Source organism: Leptonotus elevatus, chromosome 8 (genome assembly GCF_054856555.1).
Source record: "Leptonotus elevatus isolate MCC_2025b chromosome 8, RoL_Lele_1.0, whole genome shotgun sequence".
Lineage (NCBI taxonomy): Eukaryota > Metazoa > Chordata > Actinopteri > Syngnathiformes > Syngnathidae > Leptonotus > Leptonotus elevatus.
This window is the reverse complement of record NC_141246.1, coordinates 6657057-6671443: the sequence shown is the minus strand read 5'-3', so window position 1 is coordinate 6671443 and position 14387 is coordinate 6657057. Positions and strand designations below refer to the sequence as shown.

The 14387-nt window shown below is 37.1% G+C and overlaps 1 protein-coding gene across 1 annotated transcript in view; it reads right to left on the bottom strand.

Annotated features, from left to right (window-relative positions):
* LOC147169392 (polyunsaturated fatty acid lipoxygenase ALOX15B-like) overlaps window positions 1-14387 on the bottom strand; it is a 36282-nt gene that overhangs the window by 4010 nt on the left and 17885 nt on the right. The window contains 5 exon segments of the mRNA XM_086082702.1: window positions 603-746; window positions 904-1070; window positions 6949-7052; window positions 11211-11221; window positions 13760-13806. Coding sequence (XP_085938828.1) covers window positions 603-746; window positions 904-1070; window positions 6949-7052; window positions 11211-11221; window positions 13760-13806 — 473 coding nt within the window.

Genomic DNA, 14387 nt, shown 5'->3' with positions numbered 1-14387 from the left:
TTGACAATTCTACAAATGATCTGCACTGTAGCTCCATTCTCCCCTGAGATTTTTCTCCACTTATTTATCCACTTTTCTAAAAGAAAATCATTGCCTCAGATTAAGGTGTTGATTTTTAACCCAGCCGTGTCACATTTTGATAAAGCCATCATAATTACAAATCATCAACGCAGCCAATACAGACTCTATATCCCTCACCTTCTACCGGACCTATGAGGTAAAAATTTAACTATTAGGAGAATCTGCCAAACATTCCCAGCACGCCGACATTATATGCTTGGGCCTGTCAGATTTGTTCAACAGTTGGTCAGCTAAGCCCCTCTCTTTACTTGAGGGTCCATGACATTCAGTCGCAGATCTGATGATATATTCACAGTACAAAGTTGATCACTGGCCTGTGACTGGGAGTCTGGTGTCACAATGCACTTATGGTCGAGCATATGGGACCCAACGTGATGTTAGTAAGTAGATAAGAAGTCTTGTAACATAGCCCGTCTATCTATCCAATACTGCAGAATCTCTCTACCTTACCCATAAACTCAGGCTTTGGTCAACCACCATTACAAATATTTGACCTGTACATTGGATTAATCTAATGTCACCTGAATGGCAATTGGCATCAGCTTGTCGTCGGATCTTTTGTGAAGCAAGACGAGGGGAGCCACTAAGTGTTGCTGCATCCCTGGTATGGTGTGTGCTAGCATTTCGTCAAGGTTCTTGTAGTCACACAGGTACACGTTACCTTGCTGTTTGACGGCAAACAAATATGAATGCTTATATTGTCTGTACTACATACTGTATAGTCAAGTGCAAAGCCGAGTTTTTGTGTTGTTGACAAAACAGCTCTGAATATTCAAATCTCAATTAAAACGATTGTGAGAAGAATATGAAACAAACTGTTACCTTCATCTCATTGTACAAGTTTGAATAACCGGGAATGGAGACCATGTCATCAGTCATGGGGAAATTCTCGGGCAGAGTTTTGATACGTTGAATCAAGGTGGGATTGACTCCATTTAGGAACTGGTATGCAAATAACCAGTCCTCCTTCCAGTGTTCTTGGACGTCATCTGACAAAAGGAATAAACGATTAAAGCACGTTGTAGTAAGATAAAATAGAACTGTTAAAGTGTTGACTCTGGAGATTCATTTAGACAAAATAGACAAAAATGACCTTATCAAGTTCATCTTGATAAGGTGTGTCGTGAACAGGGAGGAAATAGAAAGAACAAAGAGATGATTGGCATACGGCATCCCTGCCTACTAATTTATCTTTGCAAAAGTGAGTAAATCATGAATGGACGTTTTTATTCCAGATAACACACTAATTGCAACGTGGCTTCCAAATAATTAAAGCTGCATTCACATCTTTCAATTAAAACTGACAATATATATATTTTTTTTTTTGTGTGCGTGCAACTATACTCATCATTTCATGTTTTAATATGGTGCCTTGTGGGGACCTTGGTTGGCAACCAATCAGCTTTTGGCACTTTAAGTACAAACTCAAATGACAACACAAAATAAAAATAGTGTTTTAATGTACTTACTGATCCTCTGGAGTGATCAAAGACTTGAGCCATTTGCGGTTGCTCTTGCCATCTGTGCCCACCAGCTTGATGTGCACGTTGTTCACCGTGTCGGCGTGATTTCGGTTGCCTGTGTAGACGGTCACCTTATAGTTCACCATTATTACGACTGAATGATGAGGAATACTAATACGGGAAATTTGATTTTTCGTTCAAGTAGAGACAACCGGCCACAAGTTTCTTGTATATTATGTATGGTTGTTAGGGGGAGGTACCAGTGACTGAGTGAATGAGTGGTTTTTATTTTCGTTTTATTGTCTGATGTATCTGAGCAATGTTGTGACATTTTAATTTGCAAGCTAAGCACTTCCACATTTAAATATCATTAACAGTAGATGCAGATGCAGTACAGTAAGGCACTCAAGAATCTGACTCATCTGGTGTATCATGTTAATGACGATATTCCTTTTTGCACAACTGTATGATTATGTCAGATGTGATCACCCGATATAATCGTTAAGTAACAAATTTGGTCAAATAAGGAATGTGATTTGTTCAGATTATCTTTTGATCAACGAATTAGAAGCAATCAAAAATGAAGGATGCAGAACAACCAACCAAGTGATATGCAACGGGGGGAAAATCTTATTAAACGGGGTCATTTTTCCCGCCCAAAATAACAGGCATTGTACATTTTATTTGTGACACTTAAGTGGAACAGGGATTACTGAATGCTTTCACCCTTTACAATGCTTTTCTACCTTCAAAGTGAGGACCCTGATAGACCATGATCAAAATTCCTTGGCGGCAAGTAAAACGGTTTGTGACCATTAAAACTGTTGGTCAATGTCTGGCGAAATTCTTTGTGAGCGTTCTCGAGATCAGTCATGGTCTCGAGGCTGGTCCCAAGACCACTTTTTAAGGGTCTCGGTCTTGTCTCGGAATTGAAGGAATTTTTAGTCGGCCTTGTCTCGATAGGCGGACTCTGAATTTCTGATCAAGAAGGTGTGGGGTGAACCAGGAGGAAATAGAAAGAACAGAGATGATTGGCATACGGCATCCCTGCCAGGTAATGGCCCAACAAGATTACGCAACAAAAGCAGCAGCATTTCTCAACTTTTGCTGCTGGCGTTATCGAGTTTTACCCATCGCAAGAGTTACTTGGTGATTTAGTGTAGCAAGATTGCCGTTTGTCAAGAAACAGTTTCATCCCTACGTTACGCCCTTTTGCGGTTTGACCTTCTATCTAATTGGGTATGTTTTTGTATGTGGGCTGTTTTGAAAACAGTATTGAAGCTAAGGCAAAATATAAATGAGTCATTTTACTTTCAGTTGTACTTGCTAGTACTTGTTGGAGAAATCAAAAGTAATTTGCGAACTTTGCAAAGCCAAATCCAAATAGCATCTTAGTTGAACATCTTTGGTGTATCATCTCAGAGCAAAATACCCTACTCAACTCAATACCTATGGGGTCCTCGTAAATCAACGCTGCTGGATTGTAGCGCTCGTAGGCAGGCCTAAATCTGCAAGCAAGGCGTTTTGAGAAATGTTTCTATGAGTAGAATATTAGAAAGACGTCTTTAAAGCTGTTAGTTTTTATTTTTTAGTTCAACAGTTGTAAAAAAATATATATATATATTTTCAAGGATCAAATGAAGCTAGTCTTTGTATTAAAATATATTTTATTTTTAAAATTGTTTTTATTTTGCCGTTAAAAAAAGGACAGAGGAAGAAATGAAAAAAGTACAAAATAATGAACAAAATATAAACCGAAGATTTCATCCCTACTTTACTTTGGTGCGGTTTGACCTTTATCTAGTTGGTTATGTCTCTGTCTGTGGGCTGTTATGAAAACAGTATTGAAGTTAAGGCAAAATATAAATGAACTGTGACATCTGAGTGTTGACTTGTTTTGCAACTGAGTCTAAAACAATATTGGACAAAAAAATTCATTCAGGTCAGACATCAAGGTGTGATGAAAACCCAACTGCTACATCCAACTACAGTTCAACTACAGTTTTGATTATTATTAGTATCATCAGATTGCAGAGGCTGATGAGTGTATAATTTACTGTTTGTTATGTGACTTAAGAGGCGTATTTTTTCCTCAAATATCTTGGAAATACAGTACTGTACTACCTCCTTCGACATTAAAAAAGATATAGTGGGACTGTTTAATGTTAGCTAATGCAAGAGACGTGCAAATGTTTTTAAATTAGTTTTGTTCATTCCTTCATGATGGTATCAGAAAAACACACACAAAGAATATGTACATAGTCTTTTCCATTTGACTCAACCGCTTGGGCTCAGATCTGAGGGGAAGGGACAGTCAGGAGTCCTGTGGGCTTCAGCTTGTTGATCCCTCCGTCTAGGATGCAAACCCGTGGGAATTTCACCTTGACAAGGTGTGCAGCAAACTTAGGAGGAAGCAGAAAGACGGAAGATTTGAGAGAAGAAAAACCCCTGCAGTGGGGCGTTCTAGCATGTGCCGTGCATTATGTGCAGCCGCACAGGGCAGCATTGGTGGGGGGCGGCAATTCAAAGAAACTGCTTTCTATTATATAATGCCCAGTTTTCCTTGTTTTCAAAGGATTATTAACAGATTCATTCAGTTTTCATGAGAAAATTATTATAACATATAAGGATTATAGCATATTGAAAAATGCATGTTGTAATGGGAGTCAATGGGACAGTAAATAGTTCTCGGGATGGCAGTGTATTGTCGATAGAAATCTACTTTTAATTGGCTTGCAATGAAAGATCTGAAGTTATTTTAAAGAACAGCTTGTTATAAACTCATGTATGTGGCCAAAATGTAGCCTGTTAACCTTGAAACTCAACGATCTGTAAACTAAGGGAAAAAAAAAATCTTGTCATTCTAAAATAAGTAATTTTTTTCAGAAAACATGAAAAACTGAACCAAGCACTGATTATATGTATTAACAATTTATATTGTGAAAGATCTGAAGGGCCGCTTTGTTTTTTGTTTTTGATGATTAATTTGTCTTATCGTCCCAAAATTGTAATGCGGTATGGGACTCTGTAACTGTAAAAAGAATACTAACATATGATATGTAACTGGTCATATTACTTCGTTATTGCCTAAATGTAATACATTACTGTAAATAACACGTTAACCCAACACTGGTAAAAAAAAAAAAATATATATATATATATATATATATATATATATATATATATATATATATGTATATATATATCTCATGTAAAATATATACTCACTAGGTCCATCTTGGGGAAGTCCTGGTAGTCGGATGAGTAGTACGTTGTGTTTTTCCCAAAGCCGTTGTCACCTGAGACCTTCGGTGGCTGCGCATGTTGTCTGTATGTTGCACTTTTTGGCGTCCAGAAGAAGAGGTTGACGGACTCACGGACGCAACGTTCAATGTCAATTTCTAAGGGGGGAAACAGCCAAATGAAACAAGCCATCCGTTGATCAAGGTTGCAAAACACTCAAAATGACTCGAGCACTGAAGCAAAATGACAAAGAAAATATGGCCATAAAATGCTTCTCCTTGGAAGAGGTAATGACCGTTTATTTCTTTAAACTACATTCCCATGATACAGCAGTGGGGTATTTCGAAAGTCATTTACATAGATCCTTACATGCAAACAAAAAGTTGTACCTTTTTGGTCCTTCCCCCCACCCTAGCCGCCCCTTTTCTATTTGTGTACCTTTTCTAACCTCATACAGTATTTACTTGTACGTATGGTTTCAATTGTGAACCCTACCAGGTACTTTTTTGTTGTTGCTAACTTTGGAGAACAAAAATAGACCCCGACACTACACGACCCTTTTATTCTGAGAGTGTAGGAAATTACAAGTCCTGTTTAATGTCTTAAGTCAGTCTATATGACTAAACTGCATGTCATCGTAGTGCGACAATAGTAACTGTGGTCTGTTGTTCACTGTCAAACCTACAGGCTGGAGCCCATAAGTTTCCTTGCCCAATTCCTTTTACAGAGACACACCCTAATGTTCCGTGAAGGCAAATAAAAAATTATCGGGCAGAGTTTTGACACGTTGAATCAAGGTGGGATTGACTCCATTTAGGTACTGGTATGCAAATAACCAGTCCTCCTTCCAGTGTTCTTGGACGTAATCTGACAAAAGGAATAAACATTTAAAGCACGTTATAGTAAGATAAAATAGAACTGTCAAAGTTAAAGCGTTGACTCTGGAGATTCATTTAGACAAAATAGGTCATTTTACTTTCAGTTGTACTTGCTTGTCACTTGTTGGAGAAATCAAAAGTAATTTGCGAACTTTGCAAAGCCAAATCCAAATAGCATCTTAGTTGAACGTCTTTGGTGTATCATCTCAGAGCAAAATACCCTACTCAACTCAATACCTATGGGGTTCTCGTAAATCAACGCTGCTGGATTGTAGCGCTCGTAGGCAGGCCTAAATCTGCAAGCAAGGCGTTTTGAGAATTGTTTCTATGAGAAGAATATTAGAAAGACGTCTTTAAAGCTGTTAGTTTTTATTGTTTAGTTCAACAGTTGTAAAAAAAATATAAATAAATATAATATAAATATAAATATATATATATTTTCAAGGATCAAATGAAGCTAGTCTTTGTATTGAAATATATTTTATTTTTTTAATTGTTTTTATTTTGCCGTAAAAAAAAGGACAGGAAGAAAAAAAAAGTACAAAATAATGAACAAAATATAAACCTCACTTTCCAACGCCATCTATCAAATGCTTACCAGCTCCAATGAAAATCACAAACATAAAGAAGACGCCTACTTTGTATAAACTTTTGTACATTCCTATTTGAACAAATTTTCTCATTTTTTTTCATTAAAAAAATACACACAAAATCTGACCAACAATCTTTACCATTTTAAATATATTTTCTATTTGAGGATTTTTACATCAATTCTAAAATTGTACTCATTTAAATATGTATTTCAAGCTGCGTAGAAAATGTGATTAATCGCGATTAATTGTGAAAAATTGTGCAATTAACTAATTACAAAATTGTAATCGCTTGAAAGAACTAATAATTATACAAAATAATAAGAATTGAAATACCAGAGTTTGGCACATCAATTAATTAAAATTTTGAGTGTCCATCCTTCTGTCATTTGCAATCTGCCAATATTTTAAGCCAAACCACATTATAATTGTTATTTGTGAGCGCAAATGGTCATTGACGGACAAAAACCCACTTGCGGCAATGCTTAAGTAAATTTCCTGTCATTTGTTTACCTCCAACTAAAGAGGTGTTCGTTATTGACAAACCTTCCGTCAATATTGACGGAATGCCCACCTCTGTTAAATACTACAGTTACTACTTTGCTGGTATTAATGCCTTCTTTTATTTGCTCTTGACTCTTAGAAACACTTGACAAACAACACTTAAAACACTTTTAGGCCTCGGTCAGCTACCTGATAAGGGTGTGTCTTTGTTATGGAACACGTCATTGATATCATCAAGATTTTTCCAATTTTCTTGGTTGTCAGCCAGCCCTTTTATGTTAAGCTCAACCAAGCTGGGAAAAAAGCAGGCATATTTTACATAGCAAAAAAACAAACAACAACAACAAACAATGTTGATTGATCCCATCATATTGTAAATTTTGGATGGCTCTTAACCTGTAACCACTGTGAATAAAAACTTTGTAACTTTGGTGAATGAGAACTGGATCGCAACTGTTGCAGGGTCAAAGGACCATCTGCCTTAATGGTGTGGGGCACACCTGGGGCATAAGAATCCCATCTGTTGGGTGGTTTAAAGATTAATGTAGCCTCATACAGAACACTTTAATTATAAAAAAAAGTAAACATTGGATGACACTCACTCATAGTCTGCACTTCGCTGGATCAGCTCCCCCTTCCTCGCGTTCTGTCCAAGAGAGTGGCTTTCATCAAAGATCCTCAGAGCAAAACCACAAACATATTGCATGAGGAGGATTATTTGTAGGGTATCAAACACATGATGGCAGACAAGCGCACAAAAATCAAATTAACCCACCTGTGCCCTCTCTGAAGAGGTGAGCCTCCCCACTTCAGATCCAGCAGTGCACTGGAAAGGTGTAGACGTCATTCTTGGGTGATTTGATTTCCACCTTATCAGGGAACCAAGCGTCATCATACGAATCGGCGTTAGGTCGTTTGACGAGTTTGATCAGAACCAGCCGTCCAAGGGAGTTTGGGCAGGAAACAGTACAAGTTGACCCCTGAAAAAATGACAGGAAATGTTGTCTCAAGAAATAAATAATAGACCCTGTACTTTTATTTTGATGACCAATGCTAAAGCTAGTTTGCGCATTGGTTTAATTTATATTCTTGTTAAATTATGCCTCCGAAAAAAGGTTTGCTAACAAGTACATTCCCAGCAGTTTTTTTTTCTCCTTCGAGAACCTTGATTTTCTTTTAGGTAGTGTACTACACTAATTATCTTTGCAAAAGTGAGTAAATCATGAAAGGAAGTTTTTATTCCAGATGACACACTAATTGCAACGTGGCTTCCAAATAATTAAAGCTGCATTCACATCTTTCAATTAAAACTGACAATATTTTTATTTATTTTTTTGTGCGTGCAACTATACTCATCATTTCATGTTTTAATATGGTGCCTTGTGGGGACCTTGGTTGGCAACTAATCAGCTTTTGGTACTTTAGGTACAAACTCAAATGAGAACACAAAATAAAAATAGTGTTTTACTGTACTTACTGATCCTCTGGAGTGATCAAAGACTTGAGCCATGTGCGGTTGCTCTTGCCATCTGTGCCCACCAGCTTGATGTGCACGTTGTTCACCGTGTCGGCGTGATATCGGTTGCCTGTGTAGACGGTCACCTTATAGTTCACCATTATTACTACTGAATGATGAGGAATACTAATACGGGAAATTAGATTTCTCATTCAAGTAGAGACAACCGGCCACAAGTTTCTTGTATATTATGTATGGTTGTTAGGGGGAGGTACCAGTGACTGAGTGAATGAGTGGTTTTTATTTTAGTTTTATTGTCTGATGTATCTGCGCAATGTTGTGACATTTTAATTTGCAAGCTAAGCACTTCCACATTTAAATCCCATTAACAGTAAATGCAGATGCAGTACAGTAAGGCACTCAAGAATCGGACTCATCTGGTGCATCATGTTAATGACGATATTCCTTTTTGCACAACTGTATGATTATGTCAGATGTGATCACCCGATATAATCGTTAAGTAACAAATTTGGTCAAATAAGGAATGTGATTTGTTCAGATTATCTTTTGATCAACGAATTAGAAGCAATCAAAAATGAAGGATGCAGACAACCAACCAAGTGATATGCAACGGGGGGAAAATCTTATTAAACGGGGTCATTTTTCCCGCCCAAAATAACAGGCATTGTACATTTTATTTGTGACACTTAAGTGGAACAGGGATTACTGAATGCTTTCACCCTTTACAAAGCTTTTCTACCTTCAAAGTGCTCAAAGTGAGGACCTTGATAGAACATGATCAAAATTCCTTGGCGGCAAGTAAAACGGTTTGTGACCATTAAAACTGTTGGTCAATGTCTGGCGAAATTCTTTGTGAGCGTTCTCGAGATCAGTCTTGGTCTCGAGGCTGGTCCCAAGACCACTTTTTAAGGGTCTTGGTCTTGTCTCGGAATTGAAAGAATTTTTAATCGGCCTTGTCTCGATAGGCGGACTCTGAATTTCTGATCAAGAAGGTGTGGGGTGAACCAGGAGGAAAAAGAAAGAACAGAGATGATTGGCATACGGCATCCCTGCCAGGTAATGGCCCAACAAAATCACGCAACAAAAGCAGCAGCATTTCTCAACTTTTGCTGCTGGCGTTATCGAGTTTTACCCATCGCAAGAGTTACTTGGTGATTTAGTGTAGCAAGATTGCCGTTTGTCAAGAAACGGTTTCATCCCTACGTTACGCCCTTTTGCGGTTTGACCTTCTATTTAATTGGGTATGTTTCTGTATGTGGGCTGTTTTGAAAACAGTATTGAAGCTAAGGCTAAATATAAATGAGTCATTTTACTTTCAGTTGTACTTGCTAGTACTTGTTGGAGAAATCAAAAGTAATTTGCGAACTTTGCAAAGCCAAATCCAAATAGCATCTTAGTTGAACGTCTTTGGTGTATCATCTCAGAGCAAAATACCCTACTCAACTCAATACCTATGGGGTCCTCGTAAATCAACGCTGCTGGATTGTAGCGCTCGTAGGCAGGCCTAAATCTGCAAGCAAGGCGTTTTGAGAATTGTTTCTATGAGAAGAATATTAGAAAGACGTCTTTAAAGCTGTTAGTTTTTATTGTTTAGTTCAACAGTGGTAAAAAAAATTATATATATTTTCAAGGATCAAATGAAGCTAGTCTTTGTATTGAAATATATTTTATTTTTTTAATTGTTTTTATTTTGCCGTAAAAAAAGGACAGGAAGAAAAAAAACGTACAAAATAATGAACAAAATATAAACCGAAGATTGCCGTTTCTCAAGAAACGGTTTCATCCCTACTTTACTTTGGTGCGGTTTGACCTTTATCTAGTTGGTTATGTCTCTGTCTGTGGGCTGTTAGGAAAACAGTATTGAAGCTAAGGCAAAATATAAATGAACTGTGACATCTGACTTTTTTTTGCAACTGAGTCTAAAACAATCTTGGACAAAAAAATTCATTCAGGTCAGACATCAAGGTGTGACGGCAACCCAACTGCTACATTAAACAACAGTTTTGATTATTGTTAGTATCATCAGATTGCAGAGGCTGATGAGTGTATAATTACTAGTTTTTATGTGACTTAAGAGGCATGCACATTTTTTTTTTAATTAGTTTTGTTCATTCCTTCATGATGGTATCAGAAAAACACACACAAAGAATATGTACATAGTCTTTTCCATTTGACTCAACCGCTTGGGCTCAGATCTGAGGGGAAGGGACAGTCAGGAGTCCTGTGGGCTTCAGCTTGTTGATCCCTCCGTCTAGGATGCAAACCCGTGGGAATTTCACCTTGACAAGGTGTGCAGCAAACTTAGGAGGAAGCAGAAAGACGGAAGATTTGAGAGAAGAAAAACCCCTGCAGTGGGGCGTTCTAGCATGTGCCGTGCATTATGTGCAGCCGCACAGGGCAGCATTGGTGGGGGGCGGCAATTCAAAGAAACTGTTTTCTATTGTATAATGCCCAGTTTTCCTTGTTTTCAAAGGATTATTAACAGATTCATTCAGTTTTCATGAGAAAATTATTATAACATATAAGGATTATAGCATATTGAAAAATGCATGTTGTAATGGGAGTCAATGGGACAGTAAATAGTTCTAGGGATGGCAGTGTATTGTCGATGAAAATCTACTTTTAATTGGCTTGCAATGAAAGATCTGAAGTTATTTTAAAGAACAGCTTGTTATAAACTCATGTATGTGGCCAAAATGTAGCCTGTTAACCTTGAAACTCAACGATCTGTAAACTAAGGGAAAAAAAAAATCTTGTCATTCTAAAATAAGTAATTTTTTTCAGAAAACATGAAAAACTGAACCAAGCACTGATTATATGTATTAACAATTTATATTGTGAAAGATCTGAAGGGCCGCTTTGTTTTTTGTTTTTGATGATTAATTTGTCTTATCGTCCCAAAATTGTAATGCGGTATGGGACTCTGTAACTGTAAAAAGAATACTAACATATGATATGTAACTGGTCATATTACTTCGTTATTGCCTAAATGTAATACATTACTGTAAATAACACGTTAGCCCAACACTGGTCAAAAAAAAAAAAAAAAAAAAAAAATATATATATATATATATATATATATATATATATATATATATATATATATATCTCATGTAAAATATATACTCACTAGGTCCGTCTTGGGGAAGTCCTGGTAGTCGGATGAGTAGTACGTTGTGTTTTTCCCAAAGCCGTTGTCACCTGAGACCTTCGGTGGCTGCGCATGTTGTCTGTATGTTGCACTTTTTGGCGTCCAGAAGAAGAGGTTGATGGATTCACGGACGCAACGTTCAATGTCAATTTCTAAGGGGGGAAACAGCCAAATGAAACAAGCCATCCGTTGATCAAGGTTGCAAAACACTCAAAATGTCTCGAGCACTGAAGCAAAATGACAAAGAAAATATGGCCATAAAATGCTTCTCCTTGGAAGAGGTAATGACCGTTTATTTCTTTAAACTACATTCCCATGATACAGCAGTGGGGTATTTCGAAAGTCATTTACATAGATCCTTACATGCAAACAAAAAGTTGTACCTTTTTGGTCCTTCCCCCCACCCTAGCCGCCCCTTTTCTATTTGTGTACCTTTTCTAACCTCATACAGTATTTACTTGTACGTATGGTTTCAATTGTGAACCCTACCAGGTACTTTTTTGTTGTTGCTAACTTTGGAGAACAAAAATAGACCCCGACACTACACGACCCTTTTATTCTGAGAGTGTAGGAAATTACAAGTCCTGTTTAATGTCTTAAGTCAGTCTATATGACTAAACTGCATGTCATCGTAGTGCGACAATAGTAACTGTGGTCTGTTGTTCACTGTCAAACCTACAGGCTGGAGCCCATAAGTTTCCTTGCCCAATTCCTTTTACAGAGACACACCCTAATGTTCCGTGAAGGCAAATAAAAAATTATCGGGCAGAGTTTTGACACGTTGAATCAAGGTGGGATTGACTCCATTTAGGTACTGGTATGCAAATAACCAGTCCTCCTTCCAGTGTTCTTGGACGTAATCTGACAAAAGGAATAAACATTTAAAGCACGTTATAGTAAGATAAAATAGAACTGTCAAAGTTAAAGCGTTGACTCTGGAGATTCATTTAGACAAAATAGGTCATTTTACTTTCAGTTGTACTTGCTTGTCACTTGTTGGAGAAATCAAAAGTAATTTGCGAACTTTGCAAAGCCAAATCCAAATAGCATCTTAGTTGAACGTCTTTGGTGTATCATCTCAGAGCAAAATACCCTACTCAACTCAATACCTATGGGGTTCTCGTAAATCAACGCTGCTGGATTGTAGCGCTCGTAGGCAGGCCTAAATCTGCAAGCAAGGCGTTTTGAGAATTGTTTCTATGAGAAGAATATTAGAAAGACGTCTTTAAAGCTGTTAGTTTTTATTGTTTAGTTCAACAGTTGTAAAAAAAATATAAATAAATATAATATAAATATAAATATATATATATTTTCAAGGATCAAATGAAGCTAGTCTTTGTATTGAAATATATTTTATTTTTTTAATTGTTTTTATTTTGCCGTAAAAAAAAGGACAGGAAGAAAAAAAAAGTACAAAATAATGAACAAAATATAAACCTCACTTTCCAACGCCATCTATCAAATGCTTACCAGCTCCAATGAAAATCACAAACATAAAGAAGACACCTACTTTGTATAAACTTTTGTACATTCCTATTTGAACAAATTTTCTCATTTTTTTTCATTAAAAAAATACACACAAAATCTGACCAACAATCTTTACCATTTTAAATATATTTTCTATTTGAGGATTTTTACATCAATTCTAAAATTGTACTCATTTAAATATGTATTTCAAGCTGCGTAGAAAATGTGATTAATCGCGATTAATTGTGAAAAATTGTGCAATTAACTAATTACAAAATTGTAATCGCTTGAAAGAACTAATAATTATACAAAATAATAAGAATTGAAATACCAGAGTTTGGCACATCAATTAATTAAAATTTTGAGTGTCCATCCTTCTGTCATTTGCAATCTGCCAATATTTTAAGCCAAACCACATTATAATTGTTATTTGTGAGCGCAAATGGTCATTGACGGACAAAAACCCACTTGCGGCAATGCTTAAGTAAATTTCCTGTCATTTGTTTACCTCCAACTAAAGAGGTGTTCGTTATTGACAAACCTTCCGTCAATATTGACGGAATGCCCACCTCTGTTAAATACTACAGTTACTACTTTGCTGGTATTAATGCCTTCTTTTATTTGCTCTTGACTCTTAGAAACACTTGACAAACAACACTTAAAACACTTTTAGGCCTCGGTCAGCTACCTGATAAGGGTGTGTCTTTGTTATGGAACACGTCATTGATATCATCAAGATTTTTCCAATTTTCTTGGTTGTCAGCCAGCCCTTTTATGTTAAGCTCAACCAAGCTGGGAAAAAAGCAGGCATATTTTACATAGCAAAAAAACAAACAACAACAACAAACAATGTTGATTGATCCCATCATATTGTAAATTTTGGATGGCTCTTAACCTGTAACCACTGTGAATAAAAACTTTGTAACTTTGGTGAATGAGAACTGGATCGCAACTGTTGCAGGGTCAAAGGACCATCTGCCTTAATGGTGTGGGGCACACCTGGGGCATAAGAATCCCATCTGTTGGGTGGTTTAAAGATTAATGTAGCCTCATACAGAACACTTTAATTATAAAAAAAAGTAAACATTGGATGACACTCACTCATAGTCTGCACTTCGCTGGATCAGCTCCCCCTTCCTCGCGTTCTGTCCAAGAGAGTGGCTTTCATCAAAGATCCTCAGAGCAAAACCACAAACATATTGCATGAGGAGGATTATTTGTAGGGTATCAAACACATGATGGCAGACAAGCGCACAAAAATCAAATTAACCCACCTGTGCCCTCTCTGAAGAGGTGAGCCTCCCCACTTCAGATCCAGCAGTGCACTGGAAAGGTGTAGACGTCATTCTTGGGTGATTTGATTTCCACCTTATCAGGGAACCAAGCGTCATCATACGAATCGGCGTTAGGTCGTTTGACGAGTTTGATCAGAACCAGCCGTCCAAGGGAGTTTGGGCAGGAAACAGTACAAGTTGACCCCTGAAAAAATGACAGGAAATGTTGTCTCAAGAAATAAATAATAGACCCTGTACT